At 44.6% G+C, this 27,515-nt stretch overlaps 1 protein-coding gene across 2 annotated transcripts in view; it reads right to left on the bottom strand.

Moving 5' to 3' along the window:
• Positions 1 to 27,515, bottom strand: part of STAT2 (signal transducer and activator of transcription 2) — a 482,775-nt gene that overhangs the window by 55,548 nt on the left and 399,712 nt on the right. For both annotated transcript variants that reach the window (XM_069230705.1, XM_069230706.1), the window contains exon 20: positions 7,121 to 7,260. In XM_069230705.1, coding sequence (XP_069086806.1) covers positions 7,121 to 7,260 — 140 coding nt within the window. The remainder of the gene's footprint in view (positions 1 to 7,120; positions 7,261 to 27,515) is intronic.

Here is a 27,515-nt window from a genome sequence, read left to right as displayed (position 1 = left end):
AAAGGTTTTTTGTTCGGTGCCAATCATTCACTCAGTGCCGAGCTGGATAAGTCAATGGTTAGCTCAACGCTACAGGTCGGCTCGACACTGAGGGTCAGATCAGTACCAGAGTGGTCAGAGCAGAAGCACTCTGCTTGGAAGGCTTCTTTGGTGCCGAGCCAGAGCTGGGCAGGGTGCCCAACGCAGTTGCTCGGTGCTGACCATGGGCAGAAGTCAGTGGCGGTCCGAAGTCAACTTTCTTGTTTTCTTGAGGGGCTACATGCTTTTTAGCAGAAGGCGGTTCGGGATGGTGTTGAGGGGTGTCATTCTCATTGACTGTTGATTGGGTGAAAGGTCCTTGATCTGAAGGTCGATCTCGAGGTCAGAGCCAGAGCTGCCTTCAACTGAGAAAGCCTCTTCATCTGCTGGTGATGGCTGTGGGTACTGTCCCCGCCACCCCCCGGCATCACTGGGACCGAAGAAGTCCTGTGTTTCTTCCATGCTCCTCAGCGACATATCGAGTGGACATGCGCGATGGCCGCAAACTGTCTTCTTGTAGCAGAAGGAGTGGCAGGCATCACAGTCAGCCTTGCTGTGTTTAAGCAACAGGCACAGATTACAGACCTGATGTAAATTGATTGGAGGGCATTTCATGTAGCAGTGAGGACAATAACAAAATGGCGTTCATTCCAAATGTTGATGCATTGTGGAGAGATGTGACGTAGACAGAAGTAGGCCCCGATGGGTGAGGCCCAGAAAGGGCCAAAGTTGATACGGACCCGGCTTGATCAAAATGTTCAACGTCAGCCCGCAAGGAAAGTAGAGGAACGGAATCGAAGAACAGTAACGATGGATGGGAAGGTACCGCATAAACTGAAATGAGCCCAGCAATGATGTTGACCTGGAGTACGCGTCCGAACCAGACGATGGAAAGAAAGCAATCTAAGAATGGAGTCAACAGACGTGCATTATCACCAAGAGGAGGAGTCACTCTACTTCGTGACTTGAAAGACTTCTTTAAAGAAAAAAAAAATTGCACACATCCGGGCCCAACACTAGATGGCAGGAGTAAGCACAACAAGTGTATCTACAGCCACACATGGCTCGAACAAATGCTTCCGTCACGTTCTGGCTGTCTTCTAGCATCAGTAAATTATGATTCATTGTCCAAATTCAGATGGTCCTGCATCAGGCTATGAAGATGGAGTGGCTTCAGATGAGTCTTCGAAGACCCATCATTCTTTGGTGTTGAAGGTATTTTTGGGAACGAACCACATCATGCTTTGAGACAGGTGCACTCAGCTGACCAGTGTGGAGACTCAGACCCTGCTGTTCATTGCTTGTAGTCTGCCCGGCCCTTGCATGGGAGTATCACTTGCTTTTTAACTTGACACACAAGCCCACCGCTTCTTGGTTTAGCCATGTAATAAAATTGTGTTCAGACCACACACCTTCCAAAAAATAAGCTATAGAGTACTGACTTTGAACTCCACAAGGAATACGAGTCCTCATCGACATCAACGTTCTCATTACCCCGAAGCTATATTGTCCTGAACTTTCATCGCCATATCAGTGTAGTAAACCCACCTACAAATACACTGGTTACAGAAACACTGATGTCAAACAGCTTTATTTATTGTGATCGCTAAGACCTCACAGATTCCAATCCCTATGCCAACCAGATTGGGCCAACTTCGCAATTTATTGACTATTTCAAATATTTTTTTCCATCCCGTACTCAATAAGGAGTCATTATCTTATGACTTAAAAGGCGAGTATGTATGATTCAAGGGTTAGTTTAATTGATTTCAAGTTTTTTCGTGGCAGACGTGTAGCAGAAGTTATTCAGTAATATCTATTCTCCTGATTTCAATAGGTGGAGCCTGTTAGCTGGTGCATTGTGGGTTTGGGCATGAAGAAGTCATTTTTGAAACCCAAACTCAATCTCTGAAGTAAACAAGCAGTACTGTTTCAAACACAACACTAGTTGAAAGGATAGTATGTTGAGTCTTGCATACAACACGTGCTGCAAACACAAGTTCTTTTTTTTTTTTTTTAACAAAGCTTCACTTAAGCACAAGCATGACCAGAGTAAAACAAACACACACAGAAAAAGATAAAAGGTACTACATGGGCATCAGCGGTGCAAACTTAGATCAGCCAACAAACAACATGTACAGCAGAATATGTGTAAGCTTCCCATACATGCAGAAAAGGTATAGTGCAAACAGCAGCACTGCAAGCTTTCCCTGTTATGCACAGGCAGAACCAGAGCACACTGGCAGGGAAAAAGTATAAAGCAAGCAATATAAGTGAATGTAATAGACATGCATACACACACACATACAACCCCCTTGGCACCTACAGACAACATAAGAAGGAAGCAGTCTTGCTGGAGCATGACAAAGCAGTCACGTTGGGATATGAGGTATTTTTAGGAGATTACCACTTTGAAAACATGGATAAAATGACCATAGATTGATTTACAGTTAATATGATACTTCAGGAAGGAACACTTCTTAGCACAAGGCAAATCAATGCAACCCTGGCTTTGCAGAGGGTGAGGTACTTTAGTGGGAGCACTCTTTTGAAGTTGTAGCAAAAGTGGTGAGAAAGAGAAGAGTCTTTTCACTTCCATTCCGCCTATGCCCTCTTCTTACACTTAAATCTAATGGCTGTCTCATCAGATGCCAAAATATCAAATATGTCAGTAATATAATAAGACATCCATCAATCAGTTTTTTAGAAAAATAATCAATAACTCATTGTTGATCAAAAAACAATCTCCCCATTTCACTCTGGAAAAATGTACCCACTCTGAACAATGCTACAGAACCCAGTGAAAAAACAAAAACAAATGTGAGAATGGTGCCTAGCAGTAACAATGAGCAGCTTTAAAGGAGGTTTTAATGAAATGTTCTGGAGTGGGAGACAGAAAAGGGAGTGGAGTGCATGCGCAAAGTATTGTAGAATTATCAAGTGATTATAAGGTTAGGGTGTTATCTTGCAACGCCAATGGTGTATTAAAAAAAGACACCAAATATGGAGGCCTGGTGAGATAGCTTTACTCATTGAGTTCAGAAGTATTTTTTCTCAAGAGACCCATCTTAAAAAATAATAATCTTAAACTCTACATCCCACAGAAATATTTGCATGCTTATTGTGTCTTGGCTGGGGCTGCAATGTGGGGGGTAGAGATTTAAATGGGAAGTGGCATCAACTGGAAGGTGAGAGAGGTAATGAGGGAGGCCGAAGGAAGATGGCTTTGGTTAAATGTATTAGTTCAGGGTGCTCCCCTGAATTTGGTAAATTATTATGGTCCTGTTAGTGATGAGACAGACCCATTGATACAGTTGCATCCCAATACACAAATGTCTTTCACACCGATTTAAGATAGTATCATGGTTATTTTTATTTTTTTAACCCCAGGCAAGTAGATGTGTGGGTTCATATAGCTGGGCAAATGCCTTTTTTGGCGATTCGGTCACATCTATTTCGGCGGATCTGGAATCTCACATTAGAGGCAGTTTGACAGGTCTCTTGACAAATCAGAATTGGCTGGCAGAGATGAGATTATTTATAACAGATTTTTTAAGGATTAATTGTAATACGGCTCCTGATTTTGCAGTCTGGGATGCCTTCAAGGCTCCAGTACATGAAAATATAATAGCGTACAAGGCAAGGCAAAACAGGCAGTATTTTTCAAGAACAGAGGAACTACAACTAGCAATAAACTCTGCCACAGGAGCCTACACAAAGACTGGAGGTAGAGTAGGGTCTTAAAAACAGTTGAAGAGGGCTAAACTTAACCTCAGGGATTTTTTTTAATACTCAATGATATAAATAATTCTAGATCATTCCAGCAATGGATGTATGAAGAAAATGAGCAGCACGTTAGTAACTGAAAATAAGGAAGTTACTCAGGTCTTCATGCAACATTAGAGAAGTCTATATGAGGATACCTATCCAGTCTCACCTTCCATATAGAATTGTATTACAGCTCAATACGTTTACCACAAATGCCAAGTACCCAAAAAGATGCACTGTTTGCAAAAATAAAAGCTGTAGAGTTGGCAGAAGCACTCCAAATGATGTCCAGTGCAATACATGTTGAAATGATAGCATACTATTAGAATTTTGGTAAGCTTTCGCAAAAGAATTGATTCTGTTCTTAGTAGACCTATTCAACCTAATAAGTGAAGGAAGAGAGATCTCTACAACTTTTAAAGAATCCACTATAATTAGCTTTTTTTTTTAAAGATAAAAACCCAACAAATGTCAACTCATATCACCCAAAATGCCTGCTTAATGGAGATTATAAACTGTTAACAAAAGTTTGGACAGTTCGCATTGTCCCTGAAGGCCAAATTTGAATTCATAAAGATTAGAGTAGATTCATATCAAATAGGCTTATAGCAGCTAATACTAATTTCTTAATCCAGGCATAGATTATTATATGAACAATGAAATTAGTGCGCAATTGTAATAATAGACACTAAGAAGGCATTTGATTTGGTGGTCCATTGGGATAATCTCTCTTTTATAGTCTGTGTATATTCGGGTTCCCCACTCAATTTAGAACTATGCTCAGAAACAGAGTGCACAGGACACGATTATCAACAACTCTAAGGTTGGGGCACTGTGAAAATTAACAGAGGCTCCTGATAGGTGTGCAGTCCCCAATTTTATTCACCTTTTTTATTGAGCCTTTACCAGAGACAATACATAGTATGGGTTTGATTTGTTCACCAATAGACGGGGTGCCCAAAATAAGGTTATCTGCGAATGACAGTATTCTATATCTAAGGGCTGATACGTTGAGTAGGCAGGAGGTCCTCAATCCGATTCACGAGTTTACCAATATCGGTGGATATAAGGTCAATCAATGTAAAAAGGAGCTGCTTCTATTTATAAGAATGTATCTCCAAGCAATCTTTTACTAGCGCTGCAGCATCAGCTTAGTCCTCAGAGGCTAATGCAGTATCTAGGCATCTATTTTACCAACAAATATTCCCTGTTATTTCAATTAAATTACCTGACAATGCTGAGGAAAGTTTAAGGTTTATTACAAAGATGGTCCCTCCTTCTACAGACAATGATAGGTATAGTCGCACTAATTAAAATGTCTATTTTACCACCATTTTTGTTTCTGTTTACTAATTTACTTATAAAAATGAACAGTTCATATTTTCAGGAGTTGGATTCCCTCATTAGATGTTTCATATGGATCAACAAAGAATGATTTTCCAACATATAACCAGGCAGCATAGCTTGATAACATGGCAAGATTAACTGAAGGGATAGAGTATTAGATGATTTTTTTATTCAGGAATATGGTGGGAGAATCTGTACCACAGGAGTGAGGAAAAAGAATTTGTGAAGGATGAATAATGATTAATAAGCTATTGGAGTAAGGTCAGCTTTTTAAAAAAAAAATTAAGTACATCTGTATATTCTCCCTATTCAGATTACGATTCGCACTATGCACTTTGCCACTTTAAGACTGTTATCTCCCAATATATGGAAGACAATTGTAATGCTTTTTTGCCCTAATCTGGTTTGTATGATTTACACCAGGCAATGAGTCTTTTAAGATGGATATCTCCTGATACACGGTAGAGCATTTCAATGTTTCCATGTTTATCAGCATGCTTTTTTATTTTGTGTTCTCTTCAATTTTATGTAAGCATATTATGGATTCTATAGCTGTTCAATAAAAAAGTTAAAAAAGAGGGAATGGTTCATAGGGCGAGGGAGGGTGGAGCTGTGACTCAGCATCAAAGAGAAGCCTTATTAAATACACTTTCCATGGTTCAACTCCCACTTCCTCTTATAAATACATTTCAAGAATAAACACTAAAAATTGTAACCAGACCACTTGGTGGGACAAATGCACAGCATGCGAATCTAGGCCAGACAAATGTGGGCACAGCCTGAAGTAAATCAAAAAAGAAGAAGTGTGTAGCATAAAAAAAAAGGAGTAAGCAGTGATGAAGGAAACACAGGAAGAGGGAGAAGTGGTCACTGTCAGCACGGTCTGGAGACTGGATGACAAAGGTATGAAAAATAAAAGTGCCCATACAGACCACCATGGTAAACAGGGAGCCAAGAACACAATGGTCAATTCAGTGCCAAAAAAGTGATCAGCATGTTGCTACTACCCCTAACTATCCCTCAACATAATCGAATGTCTCTAACCTGGGAGTCTGAGTAATGCCCCTCACCTTCTGGCCCCAGGTGGAAGAGACTGCAAAGTCTTGACCAATGCTCCTCTTTACTGAAGCATGACCAAGAAGCTCATTTGACAGCATATCCAGGTGCAATCTGACCACTCTCTGTATCTGTGATTTCTGCAAACCAAATACTGTTTCTTTTAATTGTCAATGAGCAGGCAATAGGAATCACATGGCTATCAGGGATTGAAATCAGTGGGAATGGTGAAAGGAACTGTAGGAAAATGGGGACAAAGTGGATGAAACAGTAGCCAGAGCCATTAAGGACCATGTAAGAAAGAAGAGGTGACCACGTCTGTGGTTGGGGCCATCTATGACTAGGTTAGTAAGAAGGAGCTGACAAGGCCAATTTACACCAGCAAAAGAAATAAAAGTGTAACTGTAAACAAGTCCACTAAACAATTATAAGGAGTGGACAAAGGTGGGTCTGCATGTGGGGCCAGAGATAGAGAATTGAAGACCTATACGGACAAGATGAATGTGGAAGATGGTCATGTGAATGGTGCCAGGGTGGACTGAAGGAAGTGCCAATAGGCAGTCTAGGGTCGACTCTCATACATCAATCAAAGCTTCACATTTTATTTGCCACACACAAAACTCCTACAAATATATTTTTGTTTTGATAAAATGACCAATCTCCTAAATATTCTGTATCATCTAGAGCTACACACATCCTTCATAGATGCAAATAGCTTGAAGTGCCTGTTATTAATGCACAAGAACGCGGAATTCTGGAAAGGCTAGAATTCTATACACTACTAGAGTTAATTTTAGGCAGTTCTGAATCATGAAACAAATGGAGTCCAACATGTCAATCTGCTGAGGATTGCTTGGTGGTGAAATCCACTAATCCCTCGGATACTGGAAAGAATACATGAAAACCTAAGAGAAGTGATAAGCAGGCTTACCACTAGGCTGAAATTCTACCCATGAAAAGGTGATGGCACCATCTTTACAGCTCTCGCTGAAGCGTAGGAGGAAGGTCCCAGACCTTTTTGTCTTCAGCAGTAACTTCTCCTTCTTACGGCTCACAAAACCCATGACAAACCTAAAGAGGTGAAAACAAAGTTTGAGTGCTGCTCAGTTTAAACATACTGGCCAGAACATGTGACTTCAGTATGATGGACAAAGCTCTACTCATGGCATAACCTTACTAAAACATGCCAAATCACTGCTTCATAACATCATGGTCTATTAGTTTGCTTCTCTCCAAAGGCTAAATCTAGTGGGACAAAAGGCAAGGGGGCACAGTTTTCCTCTAATCTGAAGGATACCCCCTAGTCCAGTGCCATTAAGGATTCTTCTTGTACACTTTTGAGAAGCCATCAGGAATGAAGGACAAGTTCCATGGGCCATGGAAACTGTCCTCATTTTACTTTTCCACTTGCAATTGCTGGACCTAGCTTGTTGACAGCAGCCTTTTTCGCATTTAGTCAACCACTCCAACTTCCCCTGAACCTTACATCAGCAGAACAGACATACACAAGGCCTGAAACCTAGTTAACAGTTATATTAAATAACATGTGCAAAAATAATCGTAAGGAAAACATAAATATGATCAAATCCAGTGGCAGGACAAGCACCAAAAATGAATTTAAAGTGCAGACAAAGTGAAATTGTACCTAGTTATCACTCAGAAAAATAGCAACATCTTTGTTATATTAAAAAGATACAAAAATCTGCATCATCTACAAGACAGATTTAATTACACTCTATTCTAAAATACATCTCTTAATAAAGTGCAAAATAACACATTTTCCTAACTGAAACAGGATTCGCATATATTTGTAGATCACAACAATATACAAAGCACTGAACAAGAAAAATGTTTCATCTATAACATGGGTACTCACAAACATTTTCCCAGGAGCCAAAAAGTTTGGTCTGTGACGTACCTGGGGGCCGCACTGATGCCAGGGCGGTGGCAGTGAGGTGGGGTGACTAGGGGGATTGATGGCAAGGTAGGTGTAGGAGAAACAAAGGATATACATCTAGTGGCTGAAATAAACAATGGGAAACCAGAAAACCTGGAATTAATCCCAGTTTACCGACTTTTCCAAATTGTGTGATCCTAGGCAATTGTTTAGTCTCACTTCACTCCTTTTTCTGCATTATCACATTTAAGATGACCTCGAAATACATGATTCATGGTGTGCGCTGCACATAATCTGCTTCTATGTTTGATTTAATAAACTATAATATTTTTTATGTATGATAGGAACCCAGGCCACCCATAAAGTGCACATACCAAGTGACTTGCCTCTTTAATTTACTATTGGTGGTGTTCTCAGGGTAAGGGAAATAATTAATGTTTCCAAATTTATGTTTGAAAACTATCACTTTAAAATAAATACATCTTGTTGGAAAATGGGTTATTGGAAGGGCAGGTAGGTACCTACACCTAGCAACAAGCCACTAACCTCCACATAGGTACAGTTAGGTCTCAGTAAATTAATCCCAGCTCAACCCTTGGTAGCTTGGCAACGAGCGTCAAGGCTTAACTTAGGAGACAAAGTGTAAAGCATTCAAATATCACAAAACCGTAATTAAATAAAACACAGGAAACAGTTTAAAAATCCAAAACCAATTTATAAAAATAGCTTATATTTTTATCTTTAAAATGACACAAAAACGATTAAAATCGGTTCAGGGGAACCGGAGATATGAATTTTTAAAGTATTATTATTTTCTAGCGCTTAGAAACAAAAAGCGCCAATCGGGTCATCTGGTTGCACCAGGACCGGGGCAAAGTCAAACTTTCAGGCCGACCGCGATGGAGCCCTGCTCGGCTACAAGTCGCGGGAGGCCTCGGTTAAAAAGTTACCTTCTGACTTAGTCTCTTTTTTGATGTTTTTCTTCCCCGGGACGAACCTGCCAGTTGAATCCGACCTCCTGGAGCCCTTGTCCGGATACGCGAAGTCGGTTTCCTCGGTGGTGATTTTTACCTTCGGACTTAGTCGTTTTTTCGAGATGAAAATCCTTCGACCGGGGTAAACCTGGATCTTGATCCGACGTCCGTGGAGCCCTTCTCGGATACGATGGCTGGGAGGTCCCGGTCAACTTTTTACCTTCGGACTTAGTCTCTTTTTTGGATGTTTTTCTTTACCGGGGCGAACCACGAAGTCAGGCCGGGTCGCGGTTGAGGCAAGCCGGCTAGAATTTCCGCGTCGGGTCGGTCACTTTATGGAGCTTTTTTTCAAAAATTCTCCAATCTTTTCCAAACTTCTGGGGCTTCACCCAGATGTTCTTTTAAAGTTCTTTTGGGGTCCACAGCTCACCCCAAGGGTCCAGAAGTTCTGTGATGGTCCTTGGGAAGTGCGGACTTCAACTCCCAGAATGCACCTGGCGCAAACTCCTTTTTGGCCACTGGACAGTGGTCAGCTGGTCACTTTTTCAGGAGTTGGTGCAGGGGACTCTGGTTAGCAATTTTGCACCTGTAGCAAACAGGGAGTCCCTCCTTGAACCAGTTGAAGCCAGGCAAAGTCCTTCTTGTGGTGAAGCCCAAGTGTGCAGCTGGTGCAGTCTTTCTGAGTGCAGGGTCCAGGTGCAGGCCAGGGGTCCAGCAGGGCAGTCCTTCTTCTCCTTGTAGTTCCTTCTTCTTGAAATTTGGTGGGGATCTGAGGTGTGGGTGCAGGTCTGCCAGTTTTATCCTTGCTCCTGGGTGAAAAGCAGGGGGGCCCTGGTTCTCCAATCAGGGACAGGGTCGTCCCCCTGTGATGACCACTTCCTGGGAAGTGTGGCAAAAATCCATCCCAGAAGGCAACAGTCTCTAAAAATCCAACATGGATGAATCTGATTTTTGGAGGTTACATCTGGCTGAGCCCACCCACTGGTGTGGCTAAAAATCATAAACACACCCCTCTCCTGCCCTCTCCTAATCTAATCAAGGGGGCACCTAGCTGTCTGGGGTTGCAGGATGTGGGGGTGTTGCTGGGTGCTGCAAATGTCCTTCTCTGCCTTTGAAGACCAGTTTGGCAGCCCTCCCTCTTCCTGCCTCACCATCTGCTGAGGGGAGATTCTCTCCCCCAAGCACATTCCTTTGTGTGAAGTCTGGCCACTTCACACCTCATCAAGGCAGCCTGGCAGAAGCTGCTGCAGGCTGGCCAATCAGAGCACAGCAGCAAAAACAATGCAGAGCTGAAATTGGCAACTTTTTAGGTAAAGTCTAAACTTTTTACCTGGACAAGTTATATTAAATCCAACAACTGGAAGTTGTGGGATTTATTACAACAATCAATTTGATACCAAATTCTTGGTATGTAACATTTAAGGAGACTTTAAAATTTAAAATAAAGTCTGCCCATTCTAGCCTATGAAGGCCATTTACTTCAATGAGGGAAAAACGAATTTGGCTGTTTTTACCTCACCAGGGCTTATAAATCTATTTTTATAAAGTCCCTGCTTATAGTTACATGGCACCCAGCCCTAGGGGCACATAGGGCACACCTTAGGGGTGACTTATATGTAAAAATAAGGTAGTTTAAGACTTTGGAAGTACCTTTAATTCCAAAGTCGAATTTGCATATAACTTTAATTTAAAAGCAGCCAGCAAGGCAGGCTTGCTTTAAAAATGACACTGGGCACCTCAGCAGTGCACCTAGGTGTGCACCACCTATGCTGTGGTCCCTAAACCTACATGCCCTACCATATACTAGGGACTTATAGGTAGGTTAACTTAGCCAATTATAATTAGCCTAATTTGCATATCCATTTTACACAGAGCACTGGCCCTGGGACTGGTAAGCAGTACCCAGGGCACAGCCAAGAGTCAGTAACCACCAGTACCTATCCAGAAAGAGTGGGGGTGATCAGGCAAAAAAAAAGGACTTTCCTACACTGCCCCCCCCAGATGAAAGGTGATGGTAGTCCTCATCAGCTAAGTGGAAAAACCTGGAAAGGCCATCTGCATTGGCATGAGCAGTCCCAGGTCTGTGCTCCACTGTGAAGTCCATCCCCTGTAGGGAAATGGACCACCTTAACAGTTTTGGGTTCTCCCCCCTCATCTGCATCAACCATCTGAGAGGTCTGTGGTCAGTTTGTACACGGAAGTGAGTGCCAAACAAGTAAGGCCTCAACTTCTTCAGGGACCAAACCACAACAAAGGCCTCCCTCTCAATGGCACTCCATTTTTTCTCTCTGGGGAGTAGTCGCCTGCTGACGAAGGCAACTGGGTGATCATGGCCCTCTTCATTAACTTGTGCTAACACTGCCCCAATCCCTTCCTCTGAAGCATCTGTTTGCACTACAAATTCCTTGCTATAGTCAGGGGCCAGTAACACTGGTGCTGAACACATAGCCTGTTTTAGGGTGTCAAAAGCTTTTTGACACTCTGGGGTCCAAATGACCTTCTTGGGCTGTTTCTTGGAGGTAAGCTCAGTTAGAGGGGCCACTATGGTCCCAAAATTTTGAACAAACCTCCTGTAATACCCAGTCAGGCCAAGAAAGGCCCTGACCTGAGTCTGGGTTTTTGGAGCCTCCCATCCAGGATAGTCTGGATCTTGGGCTGGAGAGGTTGTACATGGCCTCCACCAACAAGGTGGCCCAGGTACACAACAGAACTTTGCCCTATCTGGCACTTGCTTGCCTTGATAGTCAGGCCTGCTTGAAGCAGGGCCTGAAGCACTTCCTTCAGGTGGACCAGGTGGTCCCTCCAGGTGGAACTAAATACAGCTATATCATCCAGATAAGCTGCACTAAAAGATTCCAACCCAGATAGGACTCTATTCATCAACCGTTGGAAGGTGGCAGGAGCATTTTTCATCCCGAAGGGCATCACCTTGAACTGAAAGTGGCCCTCTGGTGTGGAAAATGCTGACCTCTCCTTAGCTCTTGGACTTAAGGCAATCTGCCAATATCCTGAGGTCAGATCAAATGTGCTCAGGAATTTGGCAGCCCCCAACCTGTCAATGAGCTCATCAGCTCTAGGTATGGGGTGAGCATCAGTCCTAGTGACTGCATTTAGACCTCTGTAGTCCACACAGAATCTTAATTCTTTCTTCCCACCTTGGGGATTAGCTTTGGGCAACAGTACCACTGGACTGGACCAAGGACTATCAGAGGGCTCAATTACCTTCAGGTCCAACATCTTAGCCACTTCAGCTTTGATGTTGGCCTTGACCTGGTCAGACAGCCTGTACAGCTTGTTCTTGACAGGCAAGCTGTCACCAGTGTCAACATCATGGACACACCAATTGGTGAGTCCAGGGGTCAGGGAGAACAGACTAGCAAACTGTCCCAAGACTTGCTTACAGTCTTGTTGTTGCTGATCTGTCAATTTGGGAGAGAGTACCACTCCCTCCACTGACCCATCTTTTTCCTTTGAGGACAGGAGGTCTGGCAGAGGTTCACCCTCCTCCTCCTTCCCTTCATCAGTGACCATCAGCATGGTCATGTCTGCCCTGTCCTGGTGGGGTTTCATCCTGTTTACATGTAGGATCCTGTGAGGATTCCTGGGGGTGCCAAGGTCCACCAAGTAGGTGACCTCACCTTTTTTCTCTAGGATTGGATAGGGCCCAGTCCATTTGGCCTGTAGTGCCCTAGGAGCCATGGGCTCCAAAACCCACACCAGCTGTCCTGGGTGATACTCAGGCATGGTAGCCTTTTGATTATGCCAGAGCTTCATGAGCTCCTGACTGGCCTCCAGGTTTCTGCTTGCCTTCTTCATATACTCAGCCATGCGAGACCGCAGGCCTAGTACATAATCCAGCACATTCTCCTTGGATTCCTTGAGAGGCTTTTCCCAAGACTCTCTCACCAAGCACAATGGGCCTCTTACAGGGTGCCCAAACAGTAACTCAAAGGGGCTGAATCCAACCCCCTTCTGTGGCACCTCCCTGTAGGCAAACAGCAGGCATGGGAGGAGGACATCCCATCTCCTCCTGAGTTTGTCAGACAAACCCATGATCATGCCCTTCAGGGTCTTATTGAATCTTTCCACCAGACCATTGGTCTGTGGATGGTAGGGTGTGCTGAACTTATAAGTAACACCACACTCCTCCCACATGGCTTTCAGATAGGCTGACAAAGTTTGTGCCCCTATCTGAGACCACCTCCTTTGGGAATCCCACTCTGGTGAACACACCAAGTAGGGCCCTAGCCACTGTGGGAGCAGTGACTGTCCGGAGGGGTATTGCCTCAGGGTACCTGGTGGCATGGTCCACTACCACCACAATGTACCTGTTACCTGAAGCAGTTGGTGGGTCTAGGGGACCAACAATGTCAATCCCCACCCTCTCAAAGGGAGTCCCAACCACTGGCAGTGGAATCAAGGGAGCCTTTGGCTTGCCCCCTGTCTTGCCACTGGCTTGACAGGTGACACAGGAGCTGCACAACTCCCGGACTTTTTCTGACATTTCGGGCCAATAAAAATGGTTGACCAGCCTGCTCCAGGTCTTGGTTTGTCCCAAATGATCAGCTAAGGGGATATCATGGCTTAAGGTAAGGAGGAATTCTCTATACTTTTGGGGGACCACTACTCTCCTAGTAGCCCCTTCTTTAAGGGCCCTTGCCTCAGTGTAGAGAACTCCATCCTCCAAGTAAACCTTGTGGGTACCACTGGTATCCCCTTGTTCTTGCCTGGCAGCAGTCTGCCTCAGGCCCTCAAGAGTGGGACACTCTCTTTGTCCCTGGCACAAATCTTCTCTGGTGGGCCCACCTGCCCCTTGCAGTTCTGCCAAGTCAGGCAGAGTTTGCAGGGAAGGTGTCCCTCCCTCAGAGTTCAGATCCTCCCCCTCAGGGTTGGATTCTTCCTGACCCTCTGTACTTGTTGGGGCTGGCAAGCCAGACCCAGTGCCTTTTCTCTTTTTCTTGGAGGCTTGGCCCATTGTTCCAGGGTCCAAGTGTCCATGCATTCCCCTGTTGTGCCGCCTGTGACCTGGTCACAGCACACACCCATTCAGGGAGGTCCAGCATCTGTGCATGGACCCTTCTTTCCACTTCTGACCACTCAGATGCTTCAAGATCATTCCCCAGTAGACACTCTACTGGGAGGGCAGGAGCTACAGCTACTTTCTTAGGGCCAGTCACACCTCCCCATTCCAGACTCACCATAGCCATGGGATGGAGTTTGGTTCTGGTATCTGCATAAGTCACCTGGTGGAAGACACCAGGTAAGACCTGCTCTGGAGAAACCAGCTTTTCTGCGACCATTGTCACACTGGCTCCTGTATCTCTCAGAGCTTCCACTTCAGTCCCATTGACTTTAGGCCGCTGCCTATACCTCTCCATGATGGGAGGTAAGGTGGCCATAGTTGCAATGTCCACCCCACCCACGGATACTAAGGTGACCTCAGTGTACCCTGATTCCACCCCATGGCCAACTTCCACCCCCAACCCTACACTAGCAATCCCCTGGGATTGCCCACCAGTGAGGGGCTTCTTGGAGCAGATAGCATCTCCTCTTTTATGTCCTGGCTGATGACAGTCAAAACACTTGCCGGCCTTAGCAAGCTCCTGAAACTTTCCTGCTTTAGCAGGATCATAATTCTTTCCCTGATACCCTTTCCCTTTAAAAGTGAATTGGCTCGGGGCTCCCCCTCCCTGAGAAGTTTTTGGGGACTCTTGTGAGGACTCTTTGGGTTTTTTGTCATCTTTCCCCTGGTTCTTCCCCTGAGAAGAACCATGTCCTCCCTTTTTCTGATCACCCCCTGGGGGTTTCTGGTTAACCCTAGTTCTTAACCAGTCATCTGCTGCCTCCCCCAGCTCTCTGGGGTTGGTCAACCTAGAGTCTACTAGATACTGGCGGAGCCTCTCTTGGACACAATTAGTTAGAAGGTGCTCCCTCATGATCAAATTGTACAGCCCCTCAAAGGTACTTACCCTGTTGCCCTGTATCCAGCCCTCCAGTGCTTTTACTGAAATGTCCACAAAGTCCACCCAGGACTGGGTGCTTGTCTTTTGGGTGTCCCTAAACTTAAGCCTATACTGCTCTGGGGTTAGACCAAACTTTTTAGTCAAGCAACTCTTCATACTGGGGTATGAGTCTGCATCCTCCCCACTCATGGTTAGGAGCCTATCCCTCCCAGAGTTGGGAACTAACTCCCAAAGGAGTGAACCCCAGTACTGAGGCTTGACTTTCCTCATCTGGAGGGCCCTCTCAAAGGCCCCCAGCCACTTATCTATGTCATCCCCCTCTACATAGGCAGGAACCACCCCTTTGGGTAATCTGGGGGCAAAACCCCCACCCAGGGACACCTCAGTTTCTTTCTCGCTGCCTCCATCTTTTTTTTCTTTGCTTGCCAACTTTTTCTTTTCTAGGGCAAGCTTATCTGATTCCAAAGCTATGTAGGCTAGCTGGGCTTCCAGCTCTCTTTCTCTGATGGATGGGTTCTCTCCTCTTGAAAGGACCCCCTTCCTACCACTAGCTTTGGGTCTGCCCCTAGTGACTGTATCCACTGAGGACCGTTCCTCCTCTTCCTCACTTGGGGTCTGATGCCTTCCCTCCCCTGAAAGGTTAGAGCTAGCATCTTCCCCTTTTTCTTCCTCCTCTGGAGCTTCCTCTGTCTCTACCTCTTGGGCCTCAGCCCATGCTGTCAGGGATTTAATCAGGATTTCCTTCCTGAGATTAGTGGTTGCAGGTAACCCTCTTTCAATACACAACCCCCTAAGCTGGACTACTGTCAGTGTGGGTAGGCTAGCCAGATCAAGCTCCATGGTTCCCTAGTTTTGTGTCAACAAAAACCTTTTGCAAAAATTGGAAACAAGAATTTAGAAAAATTACAAAAATTCAATAATTGAAATTAATCCAAATTAATTAAAAAAAATTAAATTAGAAATTAAAAACAATTTTTGCACTAGGACAATTTAAAGGATTTTTAATTTGTTTTACCTAAAACTGTAACGTGATATTGAACACAAGTACAGGATCCTGTCGCTGCTTCCAATTATGTTGGAAAATGGGTTATTGGTAGGGCAGGTAGGTACCTACACCTAGCAACAAGCCACTAACCTCCACATAGGTACAGTTAGGTCTCAGTAAATTAATCCCAGCTCAACCCTTGGTAGCTTGGCAACGAGCGTCAAGGCTTAACTTAGGAGACAAAGTGTAAAGCATTCAAATATCACAAAACAGTAATTAAATAAAACACAGGAAACAGTTTAAAAATCCAAAACCAATTTATAAAAAATAGCTTATATTTTTATCTTTAAAATGACACAAAAACTATTAAAATCGGTTCAGGGGAACCGGAGATATGAATTTTTAAAGTATTATTATTTTCTAGCGCTTAGAAACAAAAAGCGCCAATCGGGTCATCTGGTTGCACCAGGACCGGGGCAAAGTCAAACTTTCAGGCCGACCGCGATGGAGCCCTGCTCGGCTACAAGTCGCGGGAGGCCTCGGTTAAAAAGTTACCTTCTGACTTAGTCTCTTTTTTGATGTTTTTCTTCCCCGGGACGAACCTGCCAGTTGAATCCGACCTCCTGGAGCCCTTGTCCGGATACGCGAAGTCTGTTTCCTCGGTGGTGATTTTTACCTTCGTTTTTTCGAGATGAAAATCCTTCGACCGGGGTAAACCTGGATCTTGATCCGACGTCCGTGGAGCCCTTCTCGGATACGATGGCTGGGAGGTCCCGGTCAACTTTTTACCTTCGGACTTAGTCTCTTTTTTGGATGTTTTTCTTTACCGGGACGAACCACGAAGTCAGGCCGGGTCGAGGTTGAGGCAAGCCGGCTAGAATTTCCGCGTCGGGTCGGTCACTTTATGGAGCTTTTTTTCAAAAATTCTCCAATCTTTTCCAAACTTCTGGGGCTTCACCCAGATGTTCTTTTAAGGTTCTTTTGGGGTCCACAGCTCACCCCAAGGGTCCAGAAGTTCTGTGATGGTCCTTGGGAAGTGCGGACTTCAACTCCCAGAATGCACCTGGCGCAAACTCCTTTTTGGCCACTGGACAGTGGTCAGCTGGTCACTTTTTCAGGAGTTGGTGCAGGGGACTCTGGTTAGCAATTTTGCACCTGTAGCAAACAGGGAGTCCCTCCTTGAACCAGTTGAAGCCAGGCAAAGTCCTTCTTGTGGTGAAGCCCAAGTGTGCAGCTGGTGCAGTCTTTCTGAGTGCAGGGTCCAGGTGCAGGCCAGGGGTCCAGCAGGGCAGTCCTTCTTCTCCTTGTAGTTCCTTCTTCTTGAAATTTGGTGGGGATCTGAGGTGTGGGTGCAGGTCTGCCAGTTTTATCCTTGCTCCTGGGTGAAAAGCAGGGGGGCCCTGGTTCTCCAATCAAGGACAGGGTCGTACCCCTGTGATGACCACTTCCTGGGAAGTGTGGCAAAAATCCATCCCAGAAGGCAACAGTCTCTAAAAATCCAACATGGATGAATCTGATTTTTGGAGGTTACATCTGGCTGAGCCCACCCACTGGTGTGGCTAAAAATCATAAACACACCCCTCTCCTGCCCTCTCCTAATCTAATCAAGGGGGCACCTAGCTGTCTGGGGTTGCAGGATGTGGGGGTGTTGCTGGGTGCTGCAAATGTCCTTCTCTACCAGTTTGGCAGCCCTCCCCCTTCCTGCCTCACCATCTGCTGAGGGGAGATTCTCTCCCCCAAGCACATTCCTTTGTGTGAAGTCTGGCCACTTCACACCTCATCAAGGCAGCCTGGCAGAAGCTGCTGCAGGCTGGCCAATCAGAGCACAGCAGCAAAAACAATGCAGAGCTGAAATTGGCAACTTTTTAGGTAAAGTCTAAACTTTTTACCTGGACAAGTTATATTAAATCCAACAACTGGAAGTTGTGGGATTTATTACAACAATCAATTTGATACCAAATTCTTGGTATGTAACATTTAAGGAGACTTTAAAATTTAAAATAAAGTCTGCCCATTCTAGCCTATGAAGGCCATTTACTTCAATGAGGGAAAAACGAATTTGGCTGTTTTTACCTCACCAGGGCTTATAAATCTATTTTTATAAAGTCCCTGCTTATAGTTACATGGCACCCAGCCCTAGGGGCACATAGGGCACACCTTAGGGGTGACTTATATGTAAAAATAAGGTAGTTTAAGACTTTGGAAGTACCTTTAATTCCAAAGTCGAATTTGCATATAACTTTAATTTAAAAGCAGCCAGCAAGGCAGGCTTGCTTTTAAAATGACACTGGGCACCTCAGCAGTGCACCTAGGTGTGCACCACCTATGCTGTGGTCCCTAAACCTACATGCCCTACCATATACTAGGGACTTATAGGTAGGTTAACTTAGCCAATTATAATTAGCCTAATTTGCATATCCATTTTACACAGAGCACTGGCCCTGGGACTGGTAAGCAGTACCCAGGGCACAGCCAAGAGTCAGTAACCACCAGTACCTATCCAGAAAGAGTGGGGGTGATCAGGCAAAAAAAAAGGACTTTCCTACACATCTCAATGCACTGATAAAATAAATTGTACTAAGGCGAAAAGGTTCTGCATGTTAACTAAATACACTTAATTCATTTTGAAGAGACTGTCTTAGTTTTACACTTATGCTGCAAGATGTCTTTAAAAATGAAGACGTTTCCAAAGTTAAGTGCAGGAGTCCCTTCTTCCTCTCTTTAACACCAATTAAGTTTGAAATAAATTATTGTGTGTCTATTTAATGTTAGTGTGGTCGAGCAAACAGCTGCCAGTGCTCCTGTTGCCCCGGGGCCGCATGTAAAGGTCAAAGGGGCCGCATGAGGCCCGCGGGCCGTACTTTGAGTATCCCTGATCTATAACAATCTAAAGCTACGCATTAACTTTAGCAAAATATGTGCCCCATATATTTATGAGCTTTGAGCTGGCATCAACACTTTTTTCAAATTGTCTGTATAAAATCATTTTATCGTACCAGTTCGTAAAAGACAGAGTTCATGATGTCTTTCACCACTGTAATATTGGAGAACAAGCCACTAACATAGCTAGGTAAATCAGCTTCTGAAATGTCCTTGCTGAGCCTTTCAAATGAGAATATATCAACAGGGGAAACACAACATTACAAGGAATATTAATCCAAAATACTTCATCCAGATTTCGGGCGTCGTAAAAAAACGTATAGTATTTTCCACAATCTTTTCAAGGGCCTGCCAGACTAGGAATCTACCAGATGAATTACTTTCCTCATTCATTTTTTGCTGATATGTAGTATTAGTGACAAAATTAATGACATAATATTGGCGAGGGTTGAATTTTTCTAAACTAATTCTGTCTTCCTTTCTGTCTCCTCAGAGTACTCTTTCATAGGCAGTCCTAACCTAGGCTTCGCTGCCTTGGACTTCCTAATTGTGATATCTTTAGTTATTAACAACACTCGTAAAGAAGCTTTCCCCAGCATCCCAAACCACTTCCGGGGGCGGCGGAGTTTTAATTTCTGAATTTCTGGCACACACAAAAAAAAAATATCAAAATCAGAAAATCTGAAATCTCTTCCTTATTCTCACTAACCCAGCTTTTATTTTTAGATTGTTTTCTCATTTTGTTACAGACCCATCTTCAAGAAGCCATGTCTCTGTTAAAGCCCCAGATTTGTAATTCCATGGCTGGACAATCCGAAAGGAAAAAGTTACTTACCCATTAGACATCTGTTCGTGGCATGTAGTGCTGTAGATTCACATGCTTTGCGTGAGTCTGCCATCTAGTGTTGGGTTTGGAGTGTTGCTAGTTGTTGTTTTTGTGAAAAGAATCTTTTTGAGTCATAAGATCGAGTGACTCCTCCTCTCGGTGATAGTGTGCATGGGCATCAAGGCCTTTGTTAGATTGATATACATACATATATCTCCATGCAGTGTATGTACATATGTACAATATTTGTAGAATAATTCTACTACAACCACCACAGGCTTCCCGGGAGGATGGACGGTGCATGTGAATCTACAGCATTACATGCCACAAACAGATGTCTACTGGTTAAGTAACATTTTGCGTTCAATGGTATGTGTACCTGTAGATACACATGCTTTACATAGACTAAAGCAGTCCCCTCCAAGTAAGAGGTGGCTAGCCTGTAGGAGTTGGAGTAGCCTGAAAAAGTGTCCTGAGCACTGCCTGGCCAACATTTGTTTGTTGGAAAGCTAAAACATCTACACAATAGTGCTTAGTGAATTTGTGTAGTGTAGACCAAGTAGCAGCTTTATAAATTCCTGATATTGGAATGTTTCCTAAAAAGGCCATAGAAGCACCTTTTGTTCTAGTAGAGTGCGCTCTAGGAGCTGCCTGTTAGCTTTCAGATAACAAGTTTGAATACACTTAACTATCCATCTATCTATCCCATTTTGTGAAATTGGATCCCCTTTGTGAGGCATTGAAAATGCTACAAAAAGCTGTTTCGATGTTCTAAAACTTTTAGTCCTATCAATGTAATACATAAGAGCCCTTTTAACATCGAGGGCCTCATTACGCGTTTGCTGTTCCCAGGACTGCCATGTTGGCGGTCGCACCACCAACAGGCTGGCAGAGAAGACCGCCATATTATGACCATGGCGGTTTTCCTAACAGAACACAGCCAAAGCACCACTGGAACAGCCAGTGCAATCTAACTGCGGTAGACACCTGCAGGCCGGCAAAGACCATGTTTCTGCCGGACAAATTATGAGGTTGCACACTGGCAAGGTTTCCACCGCAGTCGCACCACCGCCTAAAACCAGGCAGAAACCAACAGTATAAAAGGAGACACCTTAGCAGATATGCTGATGCTACTCTCAGTCATGCTCTTTGTGCTGTTAGCATATCTTTCAGTGAATGTGTGTAGTTGTAGCTTACAACCTATTTGGTATCTGTCCAGTTACAAATGCACCGTAATGAGTCTCCTACTGGTGGACTACACGTATGAGGTCCATTAACAAAGGGTGTACAATACAGAGGGACGATCAGACTAGATTTGGCATGCATCAGGACAGCTACTACACCATTTGGGAACACAGGTCCATTGTCCTTGCATCATAGGAAAATGGACTTTGGTTACAGAATAGTCAATAGGGTGTTTCTGTGTCACACAAGGAGAACAGCTGAGGAGAGGTTTACTTCCTGGCAGTGGGTTTGGTCTTGGCATCTGCTCCTATGGGATGTCTGGTTGGACGTCTACGTTTGCGAAGGGGTTCTTCAGCTACAGAGGGTGGGGTGTCTGAAGCATGTCCTTCCCCTAGCAGGGCCTCCATTCCCCTAGCAGCCAGAGATGTAGAAGGGTCTTATGTATCATTGCTAGTGGAAGGAGCCAGATGTTGGGTACAAGACCTACTCAGTGTGTTATTCAAGTGGGCAGTTTGTGCCTGCCACTGCTTCATGATGTACTGGTGGTTGTCCCTCTGCAGCTTTTTGATTTCCCCCAACATGGTGATAACTTGGCCCATCATGCCTTGGGAACTTTGGTAGGCTCCAAAGACTTGGGAGATGGTCTCACGGTCAGTAGGGTCCCTTTGAGACCTCATCCTCTAGCCCACAGCATCCCTCCCAAACACCGTGCCTCCACGTGCCTGTGCCCCTGGCTCAGTGTGCCCACTCCCAGTGGTGGCCGGTCCATCATTGTCAGTGTTGGCAAGGTGAGACTCAGGTACCTATATTGTGGAGCACACAATGGAAGATACAGTCCTCGGGACAAAGGTTAGGGGCGAATGGTTGCCTGTGATATAGAGGCAACAGAGCTGGGAGGAGCTGCTGTGGGCAGGGTGAGGCTGTCAGGTGTCTCAAATGGGCTAGGTCCTTCATCAGTGTCCAGACATCCAGGGGTATTGTCCTCACTGAGGCCTTCATCCAGAGGGGTAGTGGCAGTCTCTGGTATCCTCTCCATGCTGACAATGGCATGGTTACTTGTAGAGGGAGTGGAATACAAAGTTTAGGTTAGCATGGGGGTATTGTAGCAGTTGTGTGAGTTGCAGACAGTGCCTTGACATGATCCCAAGCAATGACATTGACAGCTGATGCACTATGTTACCTGGATACAACATGAAACTCTGTAACTTCAATACCATACACCATGTTTGATGCTGGTAAACCATGTTGGTAGTGACTGTACAGCTGACGTCATCTGATATTGTCAGATAATTGACATGGCTGTTCATCCCTGTTACCTAGTGAACTATCTGGCATGAAAGCTGGCACAAATAAGAGCTGTAGAATGCACAGTGGTGTCCTTGTAGGAACACAGTATATGAGTTTACAATGGACACCGACCTGTATCTGGATGTACTGCATGTGCAGCCACTCAGCCATCTGACTTTCCAAACCAGGTTAGTGAGTTTCTAGCTTGGGATATTTGATCTGTGGCCATTTTATACTGGCACTCAGCTATAGCTAGGTTTTGCTTGGGATGTTAGTGTGAGTGAGCCATTGCCCCTTGCCATTGCCATGTACTGTTCCACACTATTACAGCCAAGATGAGTTAGATCGGATATTGCTTTGACATGCATGACAAGTAATATTTGGTGCAGTGTACTGGTGCTGACTATGTTGGGATTTAGCATTCAGGGTTGTAGTGCTATGATTAGCCAGTGCTTAACGTGTCATTTCCAAGGGCTGTGGGGCTAGATGTGTTTAGTGGACATGTGGCATGTCGGGGAGGGGTATCAGGTAATTAGGAGAGAGTTGTAGTGGGTGGAATGTAATTTGGGGTAGGTATAGGTGGTGATGGGAGCATGTAGAACTCGACATGTGACATGAATGTTGTAGGTACCTACCTGACTCCACTCACCCAGGTATTCCTGTCTGGCCCTCAGGATCCCGTATGTCCAAGACCTTCTCTTCCCAAGATGTGAAAGTAGGGGGAGGAGGTGGGGGCCCACCACCAGTCTTCTGTACCGCGAGCTGGTGCCTGGATACCATGGAACAGACCTTCCCTCTAAGGTCATTCCACTTCTGCCTGATGTCCTCCCTTGTGCATGGATAACTGCCTACAGAATTGACCCTGTTGACTATCCTTTGCCACAACTCAATTTTCCTGGCAATAGATGTTTGTTGGACCTGTGCTCCAGACAGGTGTGGCTCTCCCCTGACAATTTCATCCACTATGACACTGAAGTTATTGTAAAACATGGGTGTTTTGTGGGGACATGGTAGTGGTTGTGTAGATGGTGTGGTTGTGTTCAAAGTGAAAGGGTGCAGAGTTAGGTAAATGGTGAGGTGTTGGTGTTGTGATGTGAGTGGGCGCCGGGTATTGTCGACTGTGTGTGGTACAAATATCTGTGTTTTGTATGTTGTGCAGGGGCATGATGTGTACGTCGTAAAGTGTGAATGGGTGCCTATCCTTGCTAAATTTAACTCTTTGGGATGCTGGTTGGCTGCGTGGCTTTTTTGCAAAGAATTGTGGGTTTTGTAGGAGTGTGTTATATAGTACAATGAGTAGGTGTGTCAGGTGTGTGGCAGTGTCTCAGGTGTGGGGTATTCAAATTCTCCAATGTGGGTGGTGTTCTGACAGAAGCGAGTTGAGACTGTCGTGGTTCGCACTGCCAATGGTTTTCCACCATGGAAGAACCGCTGTCATGATTTGTGGATGATAATATGATGGGTGGATGTTTGTTGGGCTGGCAGTGCTGGTGGTGGGGCGTCTCTTTTCTGTCCTCCACTGTCCTAGCGGTTTAGGGACTTTTGCTGGTTTTTTGGCAGGCTTAACAGTGTGACTCTTAATATGGCAGTTAGATTACCGGGCCGCCACTGTGGCAGTATTGCCAAAAGACCATCAAAGTCATAATGAGGCCCCTAATGTGTGCAGAGCTCTTCCAGCGACTGACTTTGGCTGTGGGAAATAAACAGGTAACCCAGCTGATTGGTTAATGTGAAATGTTGAAACTACTTTTGGGAGAAATTTAGGGTTTGTCCTAAGGACTACTCTATCTCTATGTATTTGGAAAAGGGTTCTTCTAAAGTGAAAGCTTGTAATTCACTTACACAATTTGAGCGCTAGAAAGACTGCTAGTAACTCCAAGTAGTTGATGTTAAAGGTTTGTTGAATGGTATCCCATCTGCCTTGTATTGTAAGGTTGTTGAGGTGAGCTCCCCACCCTATCTGTGATGCATCTGTAGTGAAAGTGATCCGAGGCATAGGGTCTTGAAAGGGCCACCCCTTTCAAAGGTTGGTGTGATTCCACCATTGCAGATAGCGGTGAGTCTGGTAGTCCAACAACACTAGATCCTGAAGATGACCCTGTGACTGACAGCACTGACGAAACAGACACTGCTGTAATGGGCACATGTGTAGTCTGGCATGAGGATCCGTGCTGGGTTTGGATATGCCAACCATGAGTGAGTACTGAGAATTGTTCCCAGATAAGACTGTATCTGTGAGGGTTGGAGATGGGTTTTGAGAAAGTTGACTGTAAATCCCAGAGTGTGTAGAAGGTTTACTATGTACTGAGTATGCTTCTGACATTGTTGGATGGTATTGGCTTTGATGAGCCAATCGTCCAAGTATTGGAAAACATGAATATGTTGTCTTCTGCGGAATGCAGCCACTACCGCTAAGCATTTTGTGATTACCCTGGGAGCGGTTGTTACCCCAAATGGTAGAACATTGAACTGATAAAATGTTCCTGCAATGACAAATCTGAGGTATCTGTGATGTGCTGGATGTATTGGAATGTGGAAATAAGCATCTTTGAGATCTAATGCTGTCATGTAATCTTCTTGCTGTAATAGGAGAATAACATATTGCACAGTGACCATATGAAAATGCTCTGAAAGCATGTATGGGTTGAGAGGTCTGAGATCCAGAATTTATCTTAATGACCTGTCTTACACTGGCATAAGGAAGTATAGGGAATAGATATTCCTAACCCTTGTCAAGACTGGGGAACTAGTTCTATAGCCCCTTTGAGACAAAGGGAGTGTGCCTCTTCTTTTAAGAGAATGAGTTGATCGTGTGAGAGTTTGTGAACACAAGGGGGAATATTTGGTGAAGTGGAAATGTGTTACAGACAATAACCATGTAGGATAATTGATAGAACCCATTGATCTGTGGTGACATTCGACCATTGGGGATACAAATAAGCTAGCCTCCCTCCCCCCACTGGGGAGGTGTGTGCTGTGGGGATTTGTAAGAAGTCACTGTCTTGTATTTGAGGTAAAAACTCTAGAGGTGGATGCTTTACCTCTGCCTCTATTATTTGTGCCTCTGTAAGAGCCTCTGAAGGAACCTTGGGAATTTGGGAGGTGGAAGACTTAGTAGATGATGTCTTGAAACCTCCTCTAAATTGTGGCCAACAGAAGTTACCCCTACTTGGTGTAGTTAGTAAGGCCCCCATAGCTTTAGCTGTTTCTGAATCTTTTTTCAGCTTGTCAATAGTGACATCAACCTCTGGGCCAAATAAGTGTTCTTTATCGAAAGGCAAATGCCTGTTGTAAATCTGGCTTGAAGCCTGAGCACCTCAGCCAAGCATGCCTTCTTATAATAACATTGGTGTTTATACCACATGCTGCTGTATCTGCTGCATAACTGAATTGTTAGAGATGGCCTGCCCTTCTAAGACTATCTCCTGACCCTTTTTTGATGTTCCTGTGGAAGATACTGTAGCAGTTCCTCTATTTCGTCCCAGTAGGCCCTATCATATCTTGCCAGGAGTGCCTGACAATTTGCAATTCTCCAGTGATTTGCAGCTTGAGCAGCAACCCTTTTGTTGGCTAGATCTAGTGTTTTCGCTCTCCTTATCAGAAGGAGGAGCGTCTCCTGTGGTCTGACTATTAGCACGCTTTCATGCCACACTTATTACTATAGAATCAGGAGGTAGTTAGGATTTTATAAATATTGGATCTGAGGTGCTGCTTTGTACTTTTTAATCGACCTTTGGTGTAATAACTCTTGTCCTAAAAGGTTCCTTGAAGATCTCTGTGGCACGTGTAAGCATACCTGGCAGCATGGGTAGGAACCGACTCTCTTTATGAGTGTTGGTTAATGTATCAAAGAGGAAATCCTCCTCGATAGGGTCGGTGTGCATATGTACATTATGGTACGCTGCTGCCCTTGCAATAACCTGATTGTATGCTGTTGCATCCTCAGGGGATAAAGGACTTGCTGGATATAAATCAGGGTCATTAGGGAATATGAGATCTGGATTATATAAATCCCATGGATCTACATCGTGTGGAACATCACCTAAATCATCTCCATGAGGTGCTGATGACCCTTGTGAAGAGAATTGTGGCTGAATGAAAGATGTAGGAGATTGTGGGGCTGGAGGAGTAGGATGAAGTGCAGGAGAGTGAGATGGAAAAGGCTGAGATTGATCCGGGGCTTTGCCTTTATCCTTAGAGACTTTTTTAGGAGGAGGAGCAGTGTCCATTGTTTCTTGAAAGGTGCGTCTCTTTTAATTGGAACAGGAGAAGCAATTATTTTCTCCATTCCCTTTTGTATATGGATCTTGTGCTGATAAGCGTCTATTATTACTTCTAAAGTGGGTTCCACTGGTGAAGTCCCTTCAGATGAAATAGTGGAGTGTTTGGAAACCATAATCCTCAGTTCCCAAATTTTCAGAATTGAAGTATTTTTTCCAACCGAAGGTGTCGGCTCCAAAGCTGATGTTGAAGGCTGCTTTTTCGGAGCCAAAGTGCTTGAATTAAAAGCTCAACTCGATCCCTAAATTGTGTGCGATTCTGTTAAGTCTTTGGTCAGTGCCAAAGACATCCTGGTCCTGGCAAATTTCTGTGCCAAACCGGAGGACCGGACATCCAAATGTAATTGTCTGATCCTACCATGGCCCGAAGACAGTGGTGGACCGATGACCAGCTTGGAAGTCTTTTTCATAGTCTTTATGTGCAGAGATGGGGCTGGTGTACTCATGTATTGTGCTGCTGGAAATGACTGCCTCTCGATGTCAGATTCAAAGTCAGACTCGGAGCCTCAGACAGAGAGGGCTACCTGATGTCCGATTTTCTCTTGTGCATGTTCCTCTCCTAAGATGTCGGGAGTGTCTTCAACGGAATCTATAACTGACGCTCTTCGGTCTGGGAGAGTATTGTTACAGTGAAAAGATTTACAAGCGTTGCTGTTTTCCTCTTTACGTTCTGGGAACAAGCACATGTTACACACCAAGTGTTGATCTGCGTGCGGGAACTTGGAGTGGCATCGAGGACAGAACCTAAATGGAGTTTGTTCCATTAGCCCTGCATTTGTCAACAGCACTTGACGGAGTAGGCCGAAGAACGGCGTAGACGCACTTAAGAGCGCTGAACCGACCCCGATGCTGAGAATCAGATTGATTAGTTTAAGTCTGGAAATACGCAATTGAAATACTATACTGTTGTCAAAAAAAGATGGAAAGGAAAGTTTGAAAGAGACCGAACCGAGATCTACCGGACCGAGAGGAAACAGGTCCGAACACAATGGGAAGAGAGAAAACATCCTAACAAAGGACTCTATGTCCATGCACACTATCACCAAGAG

Source organism: Pleurodeles waltl, chromosome 4_2 (assembly GCF_031143425.1).
Source record: "Pleurodeles waltl isolate 20211129_DDA chromosome 4_2, aPleWal1.hap1.20221129, whole genome shotgun sequence".
Classification (NCBI taxonomy): domain Eukaryota; kingdom Metazoa; phylum Chordata; class Amphibia; order Caudata; family Salamandridae; genus Pleurodeles; species Pleurodeles waltl.
The sequence above is the reverse complement of the archived record's forward strand: the minus strand, read 5'-3'. Positions and strand labels throughout refer to the sequence as shown.